The sequence below is a fragment of the Lytechinus variegatus genome, chromosome 5 (assembly GCF_018143015.1).
Source record: "Lytechinus variegatus isolate NC3 chromosome 5, Lvar_3.0, whole genome shotgun sequence".
In the NCBI taxonomy this organism is placed as follows: Eukaryota; Metazoa; Echinodermata; class Echinoidea; order Temnopleuroida; family Toxopneustidae; genus Lytechinus; species Lytechinus variegatus.
This window is the reverse complement of record NC_054744.1, coordinates 29,583,198-29,608,806: the sequence shown is the minus strand read 5'-3', so window position 1 is coordinate 29,608,806 and position 25,609 is coordinate 29,583,198. Positions and strand designations below refer to the sequence as shown.

Here is a 25,609-nt window from a genome sequence, read left to right as displayed (position 1 = left end):
AACTTGAGATCCAATTTCAGAATGTTGCGCTGTAACCCGTCAACAAGAAATTATGCAGTTACAGTTACCCATCCTTTTGGTACCATGGAGTTCTGACATGGACCCTCCTAATTAAATTGCTTTTTGAATCCTCTAAATTGGGAATCGTTTTCGCCGCGGGGAGCATCTTGTCAAGTATTGACGCAAATGTCTAGTTTAGTCGTTAGAATGTGTACTCTCTCTCCCTCGTCCAGTCCTGCATCATCATCTTTACCGTGTTTAAAGTGGCAATCGAAGCTGAAAATAATACAGATGACTGAAAATGTCATCACATAAGGAATGATAAAGTTATTACCTTTTAAAATGTTTGCATTATTTCGGTGACAGAGTTGTACTCCCATTTTCCTGCATATGCAGTTAGCTAGCTGATTATGTCATATTGATGGAACTAGAACAAGTAAAAAACAAGAGAGCAACACATTTTCTTGATTTGAATTGAAGAAAGTTTAATGAGAGACGGTTAATTTCTTATGATGAGGCCATCATTGAAAAGACCATGAGGGGAAGGCCAAGTTCTGAGTTCTTACATATGGAGAGAGAGGGTTTGAGTTTCCCAGTGTAGGCGCACATAAGGTTCAGCTCTGTACTCTATTTCTGGAAGAAAAAACCGAGTGAATCAACTCATCGGAGAGAGTGAATGAAATTCACGACTGACTTCCACTCGTTGAGTGAGTTTCACTCTTTTAACAAGTGGACTCTTTTGATGCGTTCATCGTTCAATCTAAATTCATTCCATATTGAGTGAAAACTGACAAGTCGGATGAATAGGTAGTGAAACATCTGAGGAATGAAAGTTCTATAATGTGTTAGGCATATGTCAGTCATGGCTTAAAAACATAAATACCAGTTCTGGTAACGATCTCATAATGAGTTTAAGCAGAATCCAGTAAAATGACAGCAAACTGAGCAAAGTGTTCATGTGTAGGGCCTATGAATGAAAAATAATTTCCAAACCAAAAGAATAGCAATACACTGGAATCTGAACCCGGAGTTTGAACTACATTATTATGCTTATCTGTGTTAATGATTTTTCAGTGTGGCCATTTTCAGCGTAGATCTCATTATTTCGAGGAGTAAGATTTATTCCACGATATCGTGACAACCGCCATTGATTTCAAAGATTTTCTCTTGAAATCATCATTTGTTACAATTACAGGCGCAATTTACTGCAATTACCTTCAATCGTATTTCATTCAAAACTGTTTGACCTTGGGCTGGCTAACCAATAGGCCCTTGGTCTGACAATTTGTTTCAGCATTAATTGTGCGGACGTAAGCTTTATCCTTGATCCCATGGTCGAGTACTGTCCTGGGATTCGCCTCGTGACGACATCGCGTTAATGGGTAAGGGAACGCCTCGACCATGCACGTGGGAGCAATTCCCGAATTCGCCTGATTGTGTCAGAAGTAATTGCACTCTAAACTTGAAAGATAGTTTCTCCAAGATATAAACGTTTATGTTTGACGGTATAGGTGCAGAAGGTCTCCTTATCGAGGATGTACAGAGTGACAATGCAGTAAGCCACCACCTTGACAGGAGGACAGGACATTGTCCAGCACATCCAGTTTGAATGTGTGAGGGAGAAAATTATGGATGCCACGTAACCCTATCCCTACCTCACCCCCCCCCGCACATACTCTCATCCAGACATACTATTTGGTGTTCATCACAGCATAGCATGGACCTACAAGGTCCATGCTATGCTGTGATGAACACCAAGGTCCATGTGGTCTAAACCAAAATGAACCAGGTTCTTGTAGCTCCATGATTATTTCCTGCTGCGATGTCTTCTATGCAGCATGAAGGGATGACATCACATCCCAGACCCACATCCCAGCCTTTCGCGAGGAAAAGAAAGACCACGAGTATGATCAACAGTAGCAGAAAGCTCAAGAGCTGCACTCGGGACTCTGGACAAACGGCCCGAAATACGAATTACCAAGAGAAATTGAGTTATATTGCTCTTGAACTTTTCACGTAGTGTATAGTTTACAGAATAGCTAGCCTAAGCTCTAGAGACATGAACGCTTCTTGCTCGTATGACGTATGGGTCACACTATATGAGTCTACCTAATAGTTTATCTTTGACTCCATAATCATGATATACCCTTTCAATCATTAACTTTGATTGGCATGGGGATTGGCTAAAAAAGAGTGGAAAGCTGGGATCTTCGTTCCAGCGCTATAAGAGTGGGCGGGTGATCCTTTCTCCGTGCTCGACAGATCGTACGAATCTTCGAGAAAAGTTATCTCTGAACTTGAGAGAGCACTCCCCCTCCCTCCCCCCTTTTCCAGGATAATCGACGATCTTTGGCCGGCCAATTTTCCAAACCAAATATACTTTCACCCTTCCCCTTTGCTGTCCGATTAATCAACAGCATTTGGCACCTGATCAAGAGGAAGCCTCACCTCGTCTCCCTGTGTTGGTAAACAAACAGTCTGAAATATTGATGAAGACATAAACATTTAAACTGTTGAGGGGTCTTTTTTCATGAAAGGGGACATTTTTTCATGAAAGCGCTTAGCTAAATTTGTGGAGCTAGTTTGACTGAATAAGTTGGCTATTTTCTTGTTAATGGCATCCATGTATAATAGGTAATCTATAAACTAGCATTATATGAAGTGAAGTTTCGCATTGGTCATGATTGAATGATAGTATGATAAAGATATCCTTGATGGGATAAGGCTTGATGATATTCATGAAATGGTCAGGCCTACGTAGTACCCTATTTGTCAATTTCAAAATGCTATATTATTCTACCAGTGTGCCAAAATTATCATATTTTAAAAGTAAAGTTATCGTATGGCACCCGAAATACCGATTATTCATGTGAGAGCTATGTTAACCTGTGGGCCTCCAACGTGACCATAATGTCCTCTGGAATCACAGACTCACCCCGTTCTGGCCAAGTGTTTATTTTGTTTGTCATCGTGATTTTCTTTTGAAAAATAATTGCGAACAAAGCGAGCGAACAATTGTAGCTGTTCGAATAGATGTCCCACGAATCATGAATTTTTTATCCTCTGAATCACAATACGATTTTATTTTGTCAAAATCTTACCAAGCCAAAATCTCAGTAACTGTTATTCATTTAATATGGTAAGTGAATTCTGAACAATGGAATAGTTAGTTTGGATATCTTGGAAGTTATATGGATAAAAAAAAACACAGGATGAATCACAGTGAGAAGAGAATCCCAGGCCAGGGAATGCCTCAGCGTCGAATCGGGTCAATGTTCTATCTGTAGAGGTGAAAAAGAGAAAAGAAATTGATACCCCCCCCCCGTCTCCCCACTCCCCATTCTTTCTTCAATTACTTAACTCTTTAATTAGTTAGTCCTAAGTTTGTTCAGCATTTTGCTTGGTGAATTTTAGTCTGTTTATTTATATATAAATATTTTCAGCCGAGAGTACCCCATTTAACACCTGGGTAGACAACGTCTTGCCAAAGAACGCTAGGCCGCGGTCACCGGTGGGATTCGAACACACAACCCTCTGATTACAAGGCGAAAGTCAGAATGACTACAGCACACAGCACGACATAACAATGAAGCAACCATTTCATCAACATTGTGTCACCAATTTTACGAAACACTCATGTTTTAACCAACATGAACTGGTGAAGGTTGTTTAACATATGACAAATACACCAACTGTGGTGTAAAAGTAAACAGAGAAATACTTGACTATAGTCCGTATTATCAAATAAAAAAAATCATGGAAGTGAGTACTGAACAACCTTTTCTGCGTCCCACTTTGCACGATGTTTTCATCGAAAATGACATCGTGAGCCCCCTTTAGGTTTCTGGATAGTGACTCACGAATCCCTCGAGATAGATTGTTACTTTTTTTCAAGTTAAACTTCAAGATTTGATCTCTTTATCTGCCAAATTTGCTCGGCTAAAACACGGCCGAAAAGGGGGAAAGGGGCTGGAAAAGGAAAGCGGAAATGCACGAGAAATTTGACAGAAAGCAAGGAATGGTGGATACAATCTTTCTGTCTCAATCCGCGTCTCTGCCCCCCCCCCCCCCCATTCCCTCTATCCTCTATGCACCACTCTGCTCATTGCTATTGAACCTATTCATATAAATTTTTAAAGATTTTCTGGGGGGTACATTTTCCGACGGAACCGTATTGAATGTCAAGGGCAATCTGTGTTTTGGGAAATTGTTTTTTACTTAAATGAATCCCTGATAAACATTTTGCGCCTAATTAACCAGTTTATAGGTGAAATCCTGTTGTTGGGACTCTCGACAAGTCTCATAATGAATATTTTGCTCTTATCGAATGTGGACAGCACACTCCCTAAGAAAAGAGTGCATTTTCACTAACTTTCCACTGCCCTTAAAGTAGTGACGGAAATGATCATTCAATCTGGAGTGAAGTTAGAGTTAACATATTGCAAGAACGAACATTTCACAGAAATTTCACTTGGAACAGTGAGATTCACTCAAAAAGTGAGTCTCTTAATCTATTGAATTTTATTAGTACTATTCACTGGTGGAAAAACAAATCTTAAGACGATAAAATCATTTCTAAGTGTTCGCAAAATCAAAGGCCAAGTCCACTCCAACAAGTTGAATAATCAATATTGAACTGCCAAAGTGAGATGCAGGAAAATCCCTACAAAATTTTGTATTTTACCTCATTCTGCCTAACAAACAACCATTTTCCTCTCTAAAGGGTATTTTATATTCAACCTTTAAACTTTAAACTATAGTTCCATCATTGCCTTATATAGGCTGATCACACAAATGGCTTTAAAGCAATAGGTTCATACTTTTTTCATAGCATGATTTTGCGTCGGTTGCGTCACGTTTCAAACTAATTGAGATTTTGATAAACTTCTGTATTTCAACACATTATTAATAAACTCATTGCTGCTCACATGGAAATGAAATAAAGATATTTCAAGGAGAGAGAGCAGACAGGCTTTTACTTTTATTTCATTCATTTATGTGGTCTAACCCCACGACCTTTCAAATGCATTATTTCATTTTATATTTCCTCCAAATTGCCTGGAATGATATTCAATGGCGACAAAATACGTGCGATTTTCAACGGTAGTCACATTACCATGCATGGTGTCCCGTTAATGGGTTTGACTTTTGACCAATGAATTCGATTCATTATATTCAGGTTACATATCGAGGTTTTTCCTAATTTACCCATTTCTAGAAGACAAGTGAACATGTAGAAAACATCTGTTTGTACTTTGGAGAATATTAGAAGACAGAATTTGAGAATCTTCGCTCAGTTACTATAACTAAATTTAAAATGCATCGGGAATTTTGTCTCGTTTTCCAGAAATTAAGGTCAATATTCAGTGTTAACCTATATATCAGCCACATTTATTCCCTCAAGGATGATTTCTAATCAGAAATAAATGACATCATTGCTTTCATTTTCGAATGATGGGGGTTCAGTAACCGATATGAACAAAATGGATAGCGTCACCGATATGTTTGCACACCTTCATTCGCAGCGGCTACCTGTCTATAGTGAAATCCTTTAGTGGTTACCAAAGTGTCTCCCATTTGAATGGAATGAGTGTTATCATGGACCTATTACATTATGTTACAGATATAATAATGTGTTTTCAATCCATCATTACATTCGAGTCCCGCGAAGACGTGAAACCATTTATTCCGGGCCAAAAATAATTATATCTAAATAAATAGTGTAAGTGTTTTGTTTGTCTGATTTCAATTTATTTTGATATTCAAGTCATAAAATATTCAACCAACCTGGTGTGTAGATTTGCTTTATTCCACAGAACACAGAGAAATAGTGCACAATGCATTGCATATAGGCCTAGGCCCTATAGCATTATCGTTGACAGGGGGGGGGGGGGGAGGGCATCACACACACGTCGGTTCAGTAAAGGGCTTCTGTAATACAAGCTCTCTTTTTGTTTACCATAATTAACAAATCTTTCTTCCTTATAGAACGACTTGTAACCTATGTTTCTAATTTCTTGCGACATTGGTTTTCATCTAAACACAGTCATGACAATAGGTCCGTTTCCTTCCTGACTTGCTTCTCTATCGACTATCGTATGGAAGTCTGAAATTTCATCTTGCCCCGCTAAACAATGACATGTTTATGCAATGCCCCCTCGTTAGTTGTCACCATTGTAGAAAGCATCTCGCGCGAATTAATCAAATTACTGAACAGACATCAGACTTTGAATATTTGCCGTGATAGCGAGTCAAACAAAATGGTAGAGTTACACATTCTTCCAAATGGTATACAGTTAGTATTCGCTTCGTACCAATTTTTCAGCAGGACAAGAATCGGAACAAGGTTTCCCAACACAAACTCGCATCACCCGATCCGAGGACCAAGGATTGCTCCAAATCCCCACAGGTTTGGGGAAATGTTTAGTTTGGAATGCAATACATCATCAACAATAATATTTTTCGACTTTACCTTTCGATCCAGCTTATGTGTCGCGAATTTCATCACCTTCTCCCTCTCATTTTCCTGGGAAGGTCGGAGGAAAAAAATATGATGAGAAATATTTTTGACTCCCACTCGTTGACACTGACGGCAGGAAATGAATTTTTGCGATATATCACGATAACCAATATCGTGCTTGGGCTTTTTTTTCTGGAAGTAGTACCCCTCATCCTCCAGAGAGTCTAGACTTCACCCATGTGATACATTGCATTTTCCTATTACATCTTGAAAGTCAAGCCAAGAAACATGGTTTTCAACCTAATATAGGACTTAAGAGGAAGACAATAGTTGATTCGATTTTCTTGTTACTTTTTAGCGAGAAAAGTATTTGATATATAAGTTTTTATTTCTGGCAGACATTCAACTATTTCAGCATGTAGCATTTAAATCATATTTCCTAACTTGTACTTTACACATTTCTTGTAACAATAGTATATTTCTAAAAATAGTTTCCTTTCCCTGAGTAGCATAATGAGCATGTCATTATTAGGCAAATTCTATCCTGTTCTGAACAGAAAGTGAACCGTGAGTGGGTATATATATATATATATATATACCACCATAATCATATTTCATTATATAGGCCTATATTTCTTCCTTTTTTCTAACTATATCATCCTTTTTATGTCCTTTCACAGCAGGTAGCTGGTAAAAACACTTTTTGATAGAAATACTTCCTTCTCCTGGAGGATTGTTGATTCCTTACCAAGCAACCAATCACCCATAGCAACAAGATGCTGCGGTCATCTTTGCTTGCGGTCCTGGCGTGCCTGTCGACGGTGGTATTCGCTCAGTCAAATGTCATCAATGGGTAAGTCAAACGTTTAAACGTTTAACCGATCACAGATGACCATTTTGGGATTCCACGTGTTATTTCATTACTGCTACTTGCCATGCATGGCCGCCTGGGAGGCTGACGGGTTGTGAAGAGAACATTCAGACGTTAGGTCGGGGAGCAATAGTAGTTTACCATGATAAAGGACAATTCTCATTTACCCAGGGTAGCCAATTCAAGGTCAACCCTTTTTTAATCTTCCAGCAGGCCATTTGTAACATTTTGTCTTTTATCACGAGATATGATTGCAGAATGGCAATTATTCAAAGTTCTCATTATGTGTCAGCCGGGAATCGAACCCCACGACCTTCCCTTCATGATGAAGGCACCATACCACTGATAGACACTTTGCCCAGTTTAAAAGCTGGAAACCCCAAATGATCGAATGCATTTACTGCAATAATCGTGAAAATCAAACGTACGATCAATCGCTAGCCTTTATGTGACGGGACCTTGATGCTATTTTGTCTGAATTATATCATGAAAAACAGGATGACGGGCTGTAGCACTAGGCGTTCTCGGCTCAGCTCAGCCCCCCCCCCCACCCACTCTAGTAGTAGCCATAGAAAAAAGATGTGGAAAGTGGCTAGTGTCCATCAAAATCTTATTGCCCCCGCAAAAAAACTTTCAAATTTGTCCGCAGCCCCTGATGCAATTAGTATTTAAAAAACATAAAACAATGACATATTTAGGTTCTTAGTTCTGTATTCATTGTTTGCATGTGGTTAAAGGAGAATGAAACCATTGGAACAAGATAGCTTGTGTGAAAACAGAAAAATCAAAGAAACAGATCAACGAAAGTTTGAGGAAAATCGGACTAATAATGAGAAAGTTATGAGCATTTTGAATATTGCGATTGGCAATGCGACAAAGATGTGTGATGTCACTTGTGAACAACTCTCCCCATTACTTTAGTATATATTTCACTAGAATTGCCTCTTTTATCACATCTATCCATAAATCATGTGTTCTGTCTACATGAGGGCATGTAATACATATTTTTTAAGAATACATCATGGATAAAGAGTTTGTATCATCATAAGAAAAGCAAAAAGAGACATTTTGAGGGTATTTTACAGTCCACCAAAGGGAAAGTTGTTCATCAGTGACATCACACATCCTTGTCGCATTGCCAATGTGAGGATCTCCATAGCATTAGTGATTGCAATATTCAAATGCTCATAACTTTCTCACTATTTGTCCGATTTTTCTCAAACTTTCTTTATTCTTATTCTTTGATTTTTCTGTTTCTACACAAGCCTATTTTTTCCAAAGGTTTCATTCCCCTTTAAGTATAGTTTCTAAATGCATAACAGGCCAGGAATGGATTGAATTAAAACAAAACACGGTTGTCTCCTCGAAGCTATTTTTTTCAAGGGCGGGTATCAAAGGAAATAAAGCCGTGACATACGTGTCAACCCCAATCCAAGTTTGACATGCATCGTCGTGTGAAAACGCTAAAAAACACCTGTTTGGTAGACTCAGTGCGATTATGAATTTTTTACATTTTGCGATGTCCGCATTGATTACAATAAGTCATCAATCTGCTCAAACAATTTGCGGTTGATTTTTCTAATAATTCTGCTGATCCTGTTTAGATTAGGAAAATGAGACGGAATCTACCATACCAGGATGAGACACACTCGCCTTATTAGGAGAGAAAAAGAGGAAGAGGGGGTCTTCGGGCATGGACCCCCTCAAATTATTACGCGACCATTAAAAAAAGAGAAACTGAAAGAAATGGAAGGTAAAATTGTGAAATAGGTTTTTTCGTTTCTAAATAGGACCTAAATTGCCAAATTTATCACAATCTCGTTTATCAAAAATGTATTTATTATTTTTATTTATTTATTCATTCATTTTTTTGGGGGGGGGGGTTGCTCGTAATGTTTCATTTAAAAGGGGAAGAACGCAAGATAAGTGATACCATTCTCTTGTTTACCTCCATGATGATACCAGTGATAGCTCCTACTTCCCTGATGAATACTGCGTCCACAAAATAAAGAGCCGGTATAGGCCTATTTAATTTGATTCATAGTTGTAAATTGTAATAAATCTTTCTGTCCTTGATGTTAAATTCAATCTGGTGTATACTTTTAGATTGCTTTAAATAGAAATGAAAAAAGAGCTTGTAATTTACCCAGGAAATACGAAAATAAGAAATGGAACGTTCCCTGATTTCACCTCCATTGACCAGACGAAACTTCCCAGAAGGAAGTGATCAAATGAAAATGGAAGCCATTCGGTATGGTTGCTAGTTGTTGCTACATGGACCTACTTGGTCCATGGTTGCTGTGAACTTGTAATCAACGTATCATCAACCAATCACATGCTTGCATCGCGACTGGGGTGTGTTTTCTTGTCTTTTCGGGTGGGGGAGGAACGTATCATCAACCAATCACATGCTTGCATCGCGACTGGGGTGTGTTTTCTTGTCTTTTCGGGTGGGGGAGGGGGGATGGGGTTGGCTGTCATTATTTAAAAGTAGCATAACTCATTTGGAACAGGTCCTCGATCGCGAATATCTCTCTGGGTAGTTGTGGTGAAGGTCAGTATCACTTTGAAAAATATTTCATGAATTCAATAGAACTTCATTATCTGACATAAATGCCTGTTAGTTTTAGGTCCATGGTTTTAGTTAGTCAACTTGTAAGAAGAAAATTGCATAATGTTGCATGTTGGATTTACAGCAAAATGGATGAATACTCACGAATATGTTTCAGTTTAGTTTATTTCCATAAATCATATACAGACATTTACATGCTTGACATAAGTATAACATAATTATCTAGAGTTGAAATTAATGGTTCTTGAGACAGAAATTATACGCAGTAAGATCAAAATAATAATTGGTGGATTCTTTTAAAACGCATGCATCCGTCAGACATGACACTCATCATGGCGCTATGTATTACAATCATTAAAAAAAACCCATTTGGATCGATGGTTGATTTAAATTATTGGTTAATGGATTTGTAGTGAGAATAATGCAAGATGTATGATTAAAAATAAATTTGAAATAGGCTAAGACCACAATAGATTAATAGATAATGAATTCAGGTAAAATGTGAAAGCCTATCATAATAGTGTAGGATAATGAAATATCAGCCAATTTGCGGCCACGTTAATGAATTTATATAAAGATTAGTGAAATAGATATATCAACATGGATGCAATAAAAATCAAATTACCTGTTTCTTTTGAAACGAAATAAGTATCATTAACTTTAAAATTGAATTCGATATAATTAGATTTGATTTGATTTGACAACCAAATGTGTAGGACGATACATAAGCCGGTGGTTTTGAGATTTGTATCCACTTTTCAGCATCTTTTTCGTTTTAGTCACGTGACGTGTGATCGTTACAAATTGGTGTCACGACCCGACTTTATCGCATTCAACACGTCTCTTAAACTCATGTTGACGGGTTGTGTGTTTACTTCCAACCGAATGTTATTCTGCATCTTCCAAGCAACATAGAATGTGGTGGAATGTTAGAATATGTGTTCATACGCACATGATGATCTCTTGTGGGAGATTTTGCGCCTCGAATGTTGATTGTATTTGTTTGTAGAAATGAGGATTTTTATCCTTTAATTTATCACAAATATTTCAGCTCGCCCTCTTCACTCGTTTGACTTATAAAAACGAAATCTCGCTAAAAAGCCCGCCTCCCACTCCCCCGATAATCTTGACAACATGAAAATTCATATTGCCGATATAACGTTTTAGCAAAGCATTGGAAAGCACTATGTAACCATACGTTGTAACCATAGAATTTAGCATAAAACGTTATTTAACACAATTTTTAAAATGATTTCTTTTCCATATTCTGTCGGCCTTATTTAAATCTGGCCCGCAAAGCACGCCGATATTTTTTTTTTCACTTTTACCCCCTCTCAAATCCAAGGTTTGGATCGATGCCCATTTCGTCTTCATTATCGTCATTTTGAATAATTGCAATGTAGGAAAATTCATTTCGGGGGGGGGGGGGTGCTGAAAATGAAATGCGAGTTGTGTTATCCAATTAATAAAAAAAAAATAGAATCAGGCAGAATTTTGTTTGATTTGACTGAAATGTGAAAATAAACACGTGGTAATAGTAGAAATGAGGCCGATACACGATTTGTAGGAGAATCTCGCACCCCCCCACTTTTTTTCCAAAACCGTGTACATAAACATAAAAATGACCATATGATGGTGATTTTTTGCATGGTCAGCCCCCCCCCCCTTTCAAAACCGTTCCGCGGCCCCTGACTCGTACTTCTCCTCCTCGAAGTCCTGCGATCTCGCAGTCCTTCCTGTATCTGCTCTTATTGGTGACTTTAATCAGTAAAGGAAAACATTCATAATATTATGTTTGTAATGAATGGAATCAGTGCCGACACTCTCACTGACTTAAATAACCAATATGTCATCGAAATGTCAACAGATTAGGTCTATTGGTTGAAAAATGTGGCCTAATTTGCATCGATTTCTGTTGACTGTAGGTATCACCTTATAAAAGTGTGAGGCCCTACCTCCTTTCGGGTGGGGGCCTTTTAAGTTTTATGCATTCACCTAGAATCACCTTCACGTCACATAATTATTAGAGCATGCTTTTGTGATCTCTTTAAAATAACATTCCGAATGAAAGCATGTTCAGGCCTTTACCCAAAGTACTTTTCTTACACAATGTGAAATACTGGAATGGAAAAAAGAATATATCGTTCTCGACTCGTCAACTCTCTATCATCCCTTTTCTATGTACTCACTCGGGAATCACTTCATGACCTTCGACACCAGCATATATATTTTACTTTCGACCTCGAAAGATATTGCCAGGCATGATAAAATGTGATTTGTATACCAAGTTGTACATGTAGTACAGCATATAGCATGTACGACAGGGGTTTTTGTAGGTAGCAGTCAGGAGTGGTATAGGTACCCTTGAACTTTGTGAAAGATTTATCTCCTTGATAATGGTTTCTGCAGTACCTAATTTACAGTCAAACGAGGAACTTTTGTGTCTGGAGCTAGGAGGCAAGTTACATGAGGCAGACGGAAGACAAACGACGGATGAATGTGTTTCACCGAAATACTATCCTGTGTTGCTAATAATATAAGCACTTATTGATTTTAACTTTGATGACGGATTACGGTACGGTTAGCTAATTCCCCGTGATGCGCCCGTATTAACTCCGTATTCAAACCTGCGCATCTGCAAAGAACTCCATGAATCGCGGGGGAACTGCCGCAAAAGTTCCTTGTATTAAAGGGCGAGTCCGCTCCAACAAAAAGTTGATTTTAATAAAAATAAGAAAAATCGAACAAGCGTTACACTGAACATTTCTTCGAAATCGGATGCAAAATAAGCAGATTATTGCATTTTTAAATTTCGCTTCATTTTACAAAACAGATATGCACATCCTGGTCGGCAATGGTCGGTATGCAAATAAGGGGACTAATGACGCCACTCACTATTTCTTTTAAATGAAAATAATATGGCATAATCTATTTTCTCCTCGTTGTTATGTAAAATATTTATTTTATTCCTCCCTGAAGATGTGGATTTACCTGTGTTTTAATATTTGATCAGGCAAGTTGGTCCTTCATCGTCAAATCTGCCAAAATTGAAATATAGTATAATTCTAACTAAAGAAAAGGAACATAATAGTGGGTGAGATTCTGAGGGACATCATTGATTCATGGATTATTTCATTTTCATGTCACTAATTTAAAAAAAATGTACATATAAAATAATAGAAACTTCGAAATGTCAGAGGTTTCTTATTTTACATCCGAATAATGAATTTCTCTCTTGTTTGATTTCTTCTCTATTGAATCAAATCAACCTTTTTTTTCTGGGCTGGACTTGACGATAATATTTCCTACTAAAATGGTCTGGTGCACGATGAGATCGCGTGTTCAAACTGCTGTTCTTTTATTTTGATGACAGATCGTGGCGTTTCGGCAATTCACCGTGCTCCGCCCGTGATGATTCCGTATTGAAACACCGTGAATCGTCATCTCTGGGAGCATTTCAGCGGTCACTAAAGACATTTCTTTTCAATAGTTTATTTACTTGTTATGCCTGTATGTATTTTTTTTTCTTTTTCTTTCACAATTTTGATTTTGCTCATTTTGTAAAGCGCTGTGATACAATCATTGTGAAGAGCGCTATATAAAAACTTATATCGTATTGTATTGTTCATCCAACAAGAACCACAAGTTAATGACAGTCTCTTTGTTCGTACCGCAAGGAGCCGTGTTATCACCGTGTCACTTCTGCCACCTTCAAAGCAGTAGCTTTATAGAAGTGGCGATAAACTGACCCTTAATTATTTTGTCATGATTCAGATTATGTCTATCAAGACCTTGTAACGTTCTTTCCAATGTAAAAAGAGACTATTTTGCTAACGTAATTCCAACTCGCAAAGAAAAGAGAGAGCGAGAATGTGTTTAGAAAGAAAAAGTAGAAACTGACCCCCCCCCCCCGTTGCTGACATTTTTGACATACCAGGATAGAATGTCAAGCAAATCCCAAAGATCATCAAAGCTATTTCCGATCTATCAACAGATTTATGAGTGGAGGACCCGTAAGAGGTTAGCCAGCAAGAAATCGGAGAGCATTCTGTATTAAAATAAATTTATTGAAAAAAATAAAAGTTTTTTGAGAACTGCTGATCGTTTTTTGTATCCACTTTTTCCGCTTTAAGAAATATATTTGATTTGTTGTTGCGTCCGTCCGTCAGTTTGTATTTCTGTCCCCTCTTTTTAAAGGGATAATCCCGGCTGAGGATGTTTATATCTCAATAAATAGAGTAAAATTCACAGAGCAATATGCTGAAAATTTGATCAAAATCGGATGGCAAATAAACAAAGTTATTGAATTTTAAAGATGTGCATTATTCCGGTGAAACAGTTCGAGGCATGTCTTCATGAATATTCAATGAGCAAACTGATGATGTCATGATCCCAACTTGTTCTTTTGCATTTTATTATATCAAACTAGGTTTATTCATTTTTTTTACCAAGAACTAAAACATTTGTATTGACAACTGATTAAGTGCATTAATTATTTATTGCTGCAACTTATTTGTAATGGAGACACATCATTTGCATATGTATAAAAAAATTAAACAATTATGATTTCATGTAAGCACATAAGGAAAAGGAAAGAGGGGATGTGACATCATCAGCCCACCTAATGAGTATTCATGATGACGTGTGATATTATAACTGATTAAAATGTATGGTTTTTTCAGTAACTTCGTTATCGTTGTTAATCGATTTAGATGAATTTTCAGCATTTTGCTCTGAATTTTACTCTATTTATTTTGTTATAAATATCTTCAGCCCGGAGTTAAAAGGGTTGATCTATAGGCCTATTTATACTCTGGACAACAATCTCATTATGAGTTATTTGAGTAATTTTGTAATTAGTGTATTGTGTGGAATTCGTCTTTTATTAATATCGGTGGCGTATATAATGCGCCCCCAAATAAGTCGTAATTATGTAGGTCCATGATGGGTCATAATTTGTAAAAAGTCGCGAGCGAACGAGAGAAAAAAGGCCTTTTAAAGAGTGAAAACCTATGTTTCAGATATATGTATGAATAATGTACACGTTTTACTATTTTTTTGTTAGGTCTACTTTTTCTTTACCTTTTTTCCCATCTTCTCTCTTATTTTTCTTGATCGTAGAACATATTGGGGTTGATTAGGCCTACCCCCTAGTCTTAAAAGTCATATAGGGCATATATCTACTTCTTCTTTGTTGCTTATGGTTTTGACTTTATTAATAAAAATTTAAATAATGATAAAATAAGCCCAGGTTACTTTCATAGATCTACATTAACATATAATTATTCAATCATATTCACTTTTTTTATTGCAGCCCAAATGTGTGTGGTATGAGATTCTATTCGTATTGTTGTCCTGGATGGCGTCTTCATCCGAGAACAAAACAGTGTGTGGTCCGTAAGTAATACTTTTCGTTCATTTCTCATACGATTTTTAAATTCATTCTTTCTTTTTAAGAATAAATATTTGGTATACACAGCGGTTATTCGGTGACGAAGAACACTATGTTACACCATATTCTGCTTTTCTAAATTACAGATATCGTTATATTTTGCCTACATCCATTCTCATATGCCTAATAAACATCTTTATTATTTCGTTTGATATCCTCAGCGTTTTTATTGTTAAATTTAACCCTCGATTGGTGATTTTAAAGTCTTTTTCATGAAAAGCATCTCACATTGACTTTCACAGAATTATATGTGATGGTCATATTTTAGTTTCTGATTTGTACGATTCCAGATGTAATCATATTTTATTCAACAAACTACTTAGACCTGTATGACTATGAAGATAGTTGGAATAACAATTTTTGGTCAAAATATACGTTTATTTTGTTACTATGTGGGTAAAGTCCGGGAGCATTTCATCAACATTTTGGCGTCTGACAAGTTGTCAGATCAGGCATGCTTGATTTTGATAGGGTGAGAAGCCCAGTTCTTATGGTAACTGTGGGATAAAACTTCCAAAGTGTTCTTTCGTGAAACGCTCCTCTGCATGGGGCACGTAGCTGAATCCTCAAACTATAGTTATTTCATTGACTTAATCAATCGAAACTTGAATTCTCTTTTGATTTGTAGCTATTTGCAATCGTCCGTGTGGGTCGGGTTACTGTCAGCGTCCAAACTCTTGCTCGTGTCCCGGTGGACAGATCTCAGTCAGTGGATGTGATGGGTACACAGGTAAGCAAAAGAACTGCCCGGACCCCGGGGAACTCTCCCACCCTTTCCATTCGTTTGGGGATTTACCTCGTCTATGTTTAATTTTAGATCTTTACTTCCTTTCGTAGCGACGATTTCAATTTTTCTATGGGCCTTTATTATGTTACTTCTCAGACATCGAGATCTGCGCCTCTCCCCGCACAGATTAGTTATGATATACACCCCCCCCCCCTCCTTCCCATGAAAAAAGACCCCCTGAAAATGTGACACCACGCGAGCTGCGGGTGCACCCCAAAGGTGCACCCCCCCCCCCCCCCGCGGCCTTAGATCGATTCAGTATTAAATCGATAGCCTCGCGATGGACGATGGTGCCGTCTGCTGCATCGCGAGACAATGAATTTTACATTATTTTTTCCTTGAAAACGGTCGCATTCTGGTTCGTATTGTCATAAGTTTTGTTCATTTTCTTTTACTGATCTCCTCATCTTGGAAATATCATCTACGTTGTATCTCTTCATTCATAGGGCTGCTGAAACAAAATTCATGCCTTGTTGTTATCGCACGCGCCCACTCATTGGATTTTGTGTGATGAAATACTGTTGCACACTCACACAGGCATCAATCATCGACATATTATTACTTATGACAATAGATCAAGCTAGCTGTTAGTGTTATGTCATCTACAGGATTTTGATTAAACCTTGACCTCCAAACCACCATTCACCAATGAAAAAGAAAAAGGAGGAGAAGAGGATAGTTACAGGGAAATGGGGATAGGTTGGTGAAGCAAAGGCAAGGCCAAGCCCAAGGGGCAGGGGAGGAGGAAAATTAGGATGATGAGAGTCGAGATTGACTCGTAAGGAGAGAAGAAGGAGGGAATGTGGAAGAAAAACATCCAGGAATGTAGAAAGAGGACAGGTAGAGCCGAGAGGAAAATTGGGATGAAGAAGGGGTGAGGAGTTCTCCCTGTTGGCTTTGACAGAATATTTTAATAAGAAGAAAAAGAAGGAACATAGTGAAAATCCTTTAAAGGTTGAGTAAAGAGATCTTTTAATTTTGATCTTGTGACATCACATGCCAGCAGCTTCCTCATTTATCAAGTTACAGATATAGATATAGAGTCTAGATTAATACTATAGGCCCTAGTACTTAAGTATTAATGCCATTTTCTCAGAAAAAAATTTAATATTATTTTCTACTTGTGCATGTATTATAATCACACACATCATTCTATTTTAAGTAAAATAAACCCCTCAAAAAAAGTTCTGCAACTCAAGTTTGAGTGCTAATAAATTTCTTAGTGTGCCATTATCATGTAAAAGTGGTATCATTGGAAAGTATGATTATTCCTCTTTACGATCATGTGTCATTTGTAATGCTAGTGTTATCATGAAATACCGGTACACAGACATGATAAATATGCAGCAATGTAAAAAATGAAATGTTGCAAAATTTGTTGCCATGTCATGCTTGAGTTCTACAACTCAAACTGCAAGTTTGAGTGCTAATAAATTTCTTAATGTGCCATCATCATGTGTAAAAGTGATATCTTTGGAAAGCATGATTATTCTTCTTTACAATCATGTGTCATTTGTAATGCTAGCGTTATCATGGAATACACAGACATGATAATACGCAGCAATGTTAGAAATGAAATGTTGGAAAATGCGTCGTTTTCAGTTGTTTCGAGGATGGACCGAGTGCATTCACTGTCACCCGCATGGTGGAAATTCCATAGAAATGGAGACTCTTGTTAGAAATCAATGCATTTTGCAAAATTTCACTTCTGACTTTTCTCAATGTTCAGGGTGATTGCATATTCCATGATTACATAATCACAGCAAATGGCATGTCATTGTAAAGAGGAACAATTCAGCTTTCCAATGATACCAGTTTCATCTTTTATACTTCATTAACCAAAAAGATATCATCCCCCAAATCTGAGTTGCAAACTTTTTTTGAGGGGTTTATATTCAGCTCTCATGAACCGTTTAGAAAAAGGGACATTTTGGGAATTTATATATAAATGCATACCACCATGCCTGATTTGACAGCTGCTCATTTGACATCACAAATTCAAAATTTAGAAAATTGATAATTCTGTTGTTTTATGGAGTTTTGTCAAACATTCAACAATATTTTGTTTTTCTCTAATTTCCCTATTTATATTGAAATGCCTTTATCGTCAGGGTGACCTTAACCTTGCACCAAAACAATCTTCTAACAGATACTGGTCCAGGAGACAGAAGATGCATAACAACATGAAAAGAGTATCAATGATATATCAGGCATTTTTACAGGGGCTACTTTTCCCAACAACTGATTGCCTAAATCTGAACATTGGTAAATTGCAGTAAATTATGAAATAAGGGAGCTCTTTTAGAATTTACCAGGGCTCTTTTAAGTTTTATGAGGGCAAAATCTCCCTGGGCCCCCATGTAATTTCCCCCTTTATTATTATATGCACAGAACTTGGAGCCTGATTGTTGGGCTTCACATCAGTGACAGCAATCTATCTGATTCTTATTTGAAACAAGGTAAACCGTACCATATAGCAATAAAATGTGATGCATCCTTTTCTTTTTTAATCATGTTAGGTGGAAACCCATGTACAGTACAGTGTTTGAATGGAGGCTCTTGTCAAGGGAACTCCTGCAACTGTCCTAATGGCTTCTCAGGAACTAATTGTGGCACGCGTAAGTTCTGTACATTTGTTACTTATATGTATCAGTTTTCCCTATCATAGCTAACCAATATTTTATGTAAGTGTCGGGGGGGGGGGGGCAGTTACCTTCAAATACCTGGTATTGAATGTTTTCTATAGGCCTAAAACAAAACTTGTCATAATTTCTATCACACGGATTTTAACCAGCAGACAGTTCATGAACATTATTCCAAAAATTGTATTAAATTATTCAAGAATAAATGCAATTATAAACAGAATTTAAATGAAATATTGCTTGAAAAGTCCAAGTTCAGCTCCCCTCTCCCTTAATTTTATTTGTTTTAGAACCCTTCTTAAAGAGTCATTCAATGGTTCAACAAAGCTCAGCAAGGGTTACTTTCATTAAAAAAAAAGGAGTTAACTTTTGGTCAAGTCTCATTCAATGCAGATTATGATATTTCAGTCTTGTGTCCCTAGTGCACGGAGGGCTATTGATTGCAGGAAACTATTAAGAGTGCTAGTGGGTATATCCTTCACTTGTCTGTTACCTGTCTTTGTTATTGTTATGTCTCAGCCTTGTGCAATCCACCCTGCCAGAATGGGGGTGAGTGCAGTGGAGGAAACAGGTGCTCGTGCCCTCCCGGTTTTGGTGGGAGTCAATGCCAGACAGGTAAGAAATTACAACCCTTTGTATAAAAAGTCAAATGCTTCTTGATATCAGTGTTAATATAGCTTTAAATAATGAGAATGAACATTGTTTATGATAATAAAAATTAACATTTCTAGCGCTTTATTAATAAAGACCTAATTATTGTTCTTGTCCAAAATCATCCGGCCAATAAAAATGTATGATTCGGTTGTAGTGAATATATTTTAATAATACAATAGCAGTGGTAATTATTCATGTATGAATCTTTGTGGTAAAAAGCACTCAAGTTTTCAAGAATGCAAGAATTAATGTATTTTTTTCAAGCGACTGTAAAGATTATGTCCATACGTGCAAGGACAAAATATAAGATGGAAATTGGAAGCTCTCCTGCTATTACTATTCTGATGATTAGGCACTATACACCAAGGTTTGTTTATGCTCTAGTTTTAGTTTAATAGATTTGGCCAGTAGCCTTGTTTCTGTCCAGCTACTGTATGTAGGCCCAGGTCTCTGCTACTGCTTCGTGCGTGCATAGTATGTTCGTCAGAAGCCTACCTAAGTAAGTAGGGTTGTACTCTGCATGGATACAGATGAACTTAATTTCATCAGGGAGTGTCATCAATATTGTAACCATAACAGCACTCAACCATTACGTTTATTTCCTCATTATCAACTTTAGAATACAACTTCAGGAAATAGAATTCAGGCATTAATTAATTAAACATTGGCATGAAAGTTTATTTTTTGAAATTGATGAAATAAAGAGTGGTCAAGCAATCCCTACATTGTAGTACGTCCACATTGAAAAAAAAATGGAAATGATTACATGTAGATTTGCCATTCTCAACAGTGCACATTGGATTCTACACGATATCCTTCTTTTATTGTGTTTGATATATTTCCGCCCTATGGATGACTCTCCACCAATTGTTTCCTATGAGTGTCCGTCCTTTCTGCAGTATACATCACCATTACTTTTTTAATGGCTATTCCATATACTCTACGTTTCTGAATAGCTTTCAAACTTTCTGGGGAATCGGTTGGTAAAAAGCAGTAACAAAATGGGATACTGAGTGACAGTCACCTTGCCCCTGTGCCCCTACCAACTAAATCAATTTGTGTTGAATACCCTTGTGGTAGGAATGTTCACATATCTACAGTAGTTCCTCTTTTGGAGGTTTAAGATGGCAACTTCACACTGGCAGTAGTTTATATTCACTTGGCCTACAAGCAGTTGGCCTACTTCTTTCTTCTCAAATGGACATGGTTTAATACCACATGGGCTAAACCCATTTGGTCTAATTGCTGTTTGGTCTACACTAAACTTTGTCTAGTGTATGTAAAGTCTAATTCTGGTTCTAATGCTAGATGTATGATTTATACTTCATTTATTATCTTTGCACTTTCTGTGATTCGAATTTGATTAAACGAAAAAGTAGATGAACTAGGTGTAGACCAAGTGGCAATAAACCCTGGTACTGGTAGTAGATTGAAATTTCATGATTATATAGGTCTAGGTTGAAAAGTTAGACGTGTGAAGCATAGGTTTCTGAACTTATATGCCGATAGTATAACTCCAAGATTGTAGTCAAATCAATTGATTATTATTAACATTTTTAGGATTTGAAATTATCCAGCTAATCTAAAGATGAGAAACAAAGTTTTTACTGAACTAGTCTAGTATTATTATTTTAGATGCTATTGGTCCCCCCCCCAATCTTTTTACATCTATGCTACCATAGTATTTTGTTAATGTGAACATGATTCCTGAGTAAGACATCCACTGGTTTCCCCATAAAAATACTCAATGCCAGTTTTAATGTGATGTTATTATCCAAATGCACAGCTGTTTACTGCATCCATCTACCCTAAAGGGGGAATGGACAAGTGTAACAGAGTTGGCTTTGATCCTAGTTGTTAGGACCTCTATGAGGTTTGCACAATATATAGGCCTATGCCCTATCTCCCTCAAGGGTTTCAACAAAGGCTACCCCTCACAGTGTGATTAATGAATGAGAGTTGTGTTGTAACCTTGTGCCTCTTTCCTCAATTTTCTTGTCAAATTCCATGGGACTTGGTATTGGATCACAATGTTTTTCTGTACTCACATTGTGCTCTCGCTTTCTTTCTTTCTCTCTGTCATATTCCTTGTCTATATGGAGCTTTCTTTTTGTATGAATTTTTCCTATTTTGAACGGTATCACTCTCTTTATTCCTTGAAAATATTTTCAAGTTGCATGTAGTCAGCCTATATTAAAGAAAATACCCCATGATCAAACAGTGTCCTTTTGTGTATTAATGAAGAACATTTTGACTGATTGTAAAAAAAAGTGTATCTGCATAACCTTCAACGCAGTCATATTTGTGATATGCCACCCTAAAACCAACAATAAGTTGACCAAAATGAATAGTGAGATTTTTATTGAGCTTGAAAATTCATGTCCAAAGCTGAAAAATTATTAAAATTGACCAGCAAAAGCCATTACAAGTACTTGATTGAAGGAATTCAGCAAGAGCTTAAAAAAATAAGGAGAAAACAAAGTTTGAAGTTTGGGGTTCACTCAAGCATGAGATGTGCATACTAAATCTCAGTGAAACTTCCAAGCAGTCTGAAAAAAAAGTGTCCAAGAAACTCTTGTATATGTTCTTTTATTCAACTTCATGACTTCAAATTTTCACAGTATGAAGAAGAAGAAGAATCGCTCTTTCAGATAAGCTATTATTAAATTTTTTTTGTTATTGGAGACTGAATTACTATTTTGGCTATTTACCGAGAACCTTACCTGGCGACTTATTGGTGGTTTGGGGGTCACATATGCACATATGAGGCATGACATTGTGATGTTCTGGAGGATGTGCATTGATGCTTGTACCAAAATACATGCTTGGGATTGCATTTAGAGAAGTTCTCTAGCAACTCTACAGACTTGCTATCATTATCCTTTCCTCTGTCTTTTTTTGCTAGACTACAGGACAGGCGTGTGCTACCTCCAATCACCGAGGAACGGCATCTGCTCAGATGGAGTGGAAGGACTGCACTGTACCAAGGCATTGTGTTGTGCTACCATTGGACAGGGATGGGGAGACCAGTGTGAACACTGTGATACCTTTGATAATCCATGCGACAGGGGATATATTCTTAATGGAAGGTCTGGCCAGTGCAAAGGTGGGTCAAATTATCTGAATATCAGTTTTTAATTTTGTTATTGGATATTTTAACACCTTTCAGATAAGATAAGCATTTATTGTCTCCATGAAACAGTGAGGAATTGATTTGACAGATTGGTTTTACAAACATCATCAAAAACATAGAGGTATCAATACTAAGTATTCGGCTTTAGATGACTTTTTGATGTCTAGATTCAGAGGTTTATTACAGGAATTTTATGTGGTTGTGATTCACAAAGCAATTTGTTTGGCAATTATGCCCCGAAATTCAGATTTAATGTAAGTTTAATACCCCCCACCGCCATCTTTATTATGGTAACTGACAATGTAATTTGCGTTAAATCATCTATTGTATCTTTTATTTTCTTTTAGCCAATTAAATGGCAAGATTTAATTAGCTTAATACAACAGCATTTAAGTTGTCCTTGATAGCAAACTTCAAATAATGAAACCAGAGGGTGTTTAGCAAAGATTTATGTGTGATATAGAGTTTCATTTAAATTTCATTTGCAGTTTATAACGCATACATGTATTCACTGCATTGGTCAGATCATATGCACTGAAGACGACAAGAACATACTTGTCGAAATGTCGAGTTTGGATGGTCCTTTTTAGGACCAACAATCACCCAAGAAAGATCCATGGTGTACCGTGAAACCTACTACACTATATCACACACACTGGGTGCCCACTACCGCGTATCCATCAATCAGATTATGTGTTTGATAATATGTGCATGTTGGCATTGAATCATGGCCCTAATTCAGACAACACTTTGTGACACACCCGCCCAGGTCCTCTATAGAGTTTATGGGGATTCACAGAATCGCTATTGAAATGAGCAGCTTGTAGCAAATGATATCTGTCAATGTTAAGAATGAGTGTGAATATCTCATTTAGTGGAATTGGATAACCCTTAGTTCTTCTCCAATTTTCATCCTCTAGATGCTGATGAATGCTTGATGATCCCAGGTTTGTGTGAGGGAGGTCAATGCACTAATACCCCAGGATCATATGCCTGCCAGTGTCCTCCGGGCTTTGAACTGAGTATGACTACCCTAGCATGTGTTGGTAAGTTATCAGCTATTTCCTGATCTTGTAAGTCTGTTTAGGTGTAGGAGAATGCGCACAAGAGCACCTTACATTACCTCACAGTAGAATGTATCTGTCCAGGGGAGCGTTTCATCAACATTTTCATCCGTCAGGTCCGACAACTTTCCTTGGTTGTGATTGGCTGAGAAGCACTGCTACCATAGTAATTGTCGGATAAAACAGTACTTGTCGGTTAAAATGTCTGACAAGTCCTTTCATGAAACACTCCCAAGTCCATCAAGTGTAAGTTACTTATTGTTCTGCTTTTTGCTATTTTTTTTTCAAGAGCACTAAGAATGTAGAGGTTGTCTTTCCTCAGCTTTATTTTAGAAAGCATATATAGCTACATCGAAATCGTCTCGCATGCGATAGCTTGTCCTGTTACTTTAGGAAGGAGGATGATCTGATTTGATTTGGGGGTGAGGTCACAAAGTTTATTGTGATAGGTATCCATATGTACCGTAATATATTTTTGAATTGGCAGTGATGGAGGAATAGATTTTGACTTTGTACAGTCAAGATTCCACCTAGTTCACATTTAGGGATGTATATATATCCATTCCCAATGAATGCTTTCTCCTGATAGGAACATAAAGTAATGAATCCTCCCAGTATTAAGAAGATTTTAATGCCCAAATTACCCATTCATGAAATGAAGCCACCTATCTGACAACTTATCCACACTATTTATCCTCTCGGTACCCGGCCTTGCAAGCTCCATTGATTTACTGCACATCTACATAGCTGTGGTCATTAGAGGGTTAAAGCTTGATCTGTTTTAGACAGCATATTGATGGTTGCCCCTCCTTTTTCGTTGAAAGACATTGATGAATGTCAGACAGGTTACTTGTGTCAGAATGGAAGATGTATAAACACACAAGGAAGTTTCAGATGTGATTGTAATCCGGGCTACTTCTTGAGTCAAGATGGCCGCCAATGCACGGATATTGACATTCCTCGCAGTAAGTATATTACCATGTTTGTCATACAATGTCTACTGGATTGTATAACTAGCATTTGTGACTGGAGACTGTCAAAAGATATCAACAGCAGTTGAGAAAGGTAAGGATAATTATACAAGGCCCTACTATGGAAGCTTAAAAGTGCCACCCAGATAATCATCTCTTCATGTCTACAATCTGTAAAAAAGATGATGAGATGACAAGATCTTGGATCTCGTCATGTCAACATCCTGTGGGAGAGATGTTCAGATGACCAGATCTTGGATCTCGTCCTGTCTACATACCATGGGAGAGATGATCAGATTACAAGATCTTGGATCTCGTCATGTCTACAAACCATTGGAGCGATGATCAGATGACAAGATCTTGGATCTCGTCATATCTAAATCCTGTGGGAGAGATGTTTAGATGACAATATCTTGAATTTTGTCATGTCTACATCCCATGGGAGAGATCAGATGAAATGATCTTGTAACTGTTCATGTCTACATTATTTTGAAGAGATGATCAGTTGAACATGATCATGTATCCAAAATTTTATCATCTGATATCATCCCTCCCACAGGATATAGACATGAAGAAATCCAAGATCTTGTCATCTTATTATATCGTCCACAGGATGTAGACATGACAAGATCTGAGATCTCGTCATCTGGTCTTAGGGTTGTAGCCATAACATAAATTGTCTGAATATCTGGGTGGCACTTCCATACCCTACTGCTTAAAAAACTTGATATTAAACCAAATTTCCTAATCTGAATAAATTAAGCATTAATATTATTAGTTCTTATCCATTATCATTATAATATCATTTCTATTTTATTACACCCTCTTTCACTCTTGTTATTGTTGCATGAGGTTTCGTAACAGGAACTCCTGTACCACCTGAAATCAAGAATTGGCTGTGCATATAAACTACCTCGAATGCTGCTGCTCTGTAATTCTTCTGTTATTCTTCCCCTCCTCCTCTTCTTTTTATCCCATTTTTATATAATAATAAGATTTGTTT

At 37.3% G+C, this 25,609-nt stretch overlaps 1 protein-coding gene across 1 annotated transcript in view; it reads left to right on the top strand.

Annotated features, from left to right (window-relative positions):
• LOC121415895 (fibrillin-2-like) overlaps nt 1-25,609 on the top strand; it is a 92,198-nt gene that overhangs the window by 5,429 nt on the left and 61,160 nt on the right. Inside the window, exons 2-9 of the mRNA XM_041609275.1 lie at nt 7,141-7,313; nt 15,218-15,300; nt 15,984-16,085; nt 18,662-18,760; nt 19,304-19,399; nt 22,344-22,544; nt 23,492-23,617; nt 24,460-24,600. Coding sequence (XP_041465209.1) covers nt 7,237-7,313; nt 15,218-15,300; nt 15,984-16,085; nt 18,662-18,760; nt 19,304-19,399; nt 22,344-22,544; nt 23,492-23,617; nt 24,460-24,600 — 925 coding nt within the window. The 5' untranslated portion in view covers nt 7,141-7,236. The remainder of the gene's footprint in view (nt 1-7,140; nt 7,314-15,217; nt 15,301-15,983; nt 16,086-18,661; nt 18,761-19,303; nt 19,400-22,343; nt 22,545-23,491; nt 23,618-24,459; nt 24,601-25,609) is intronic.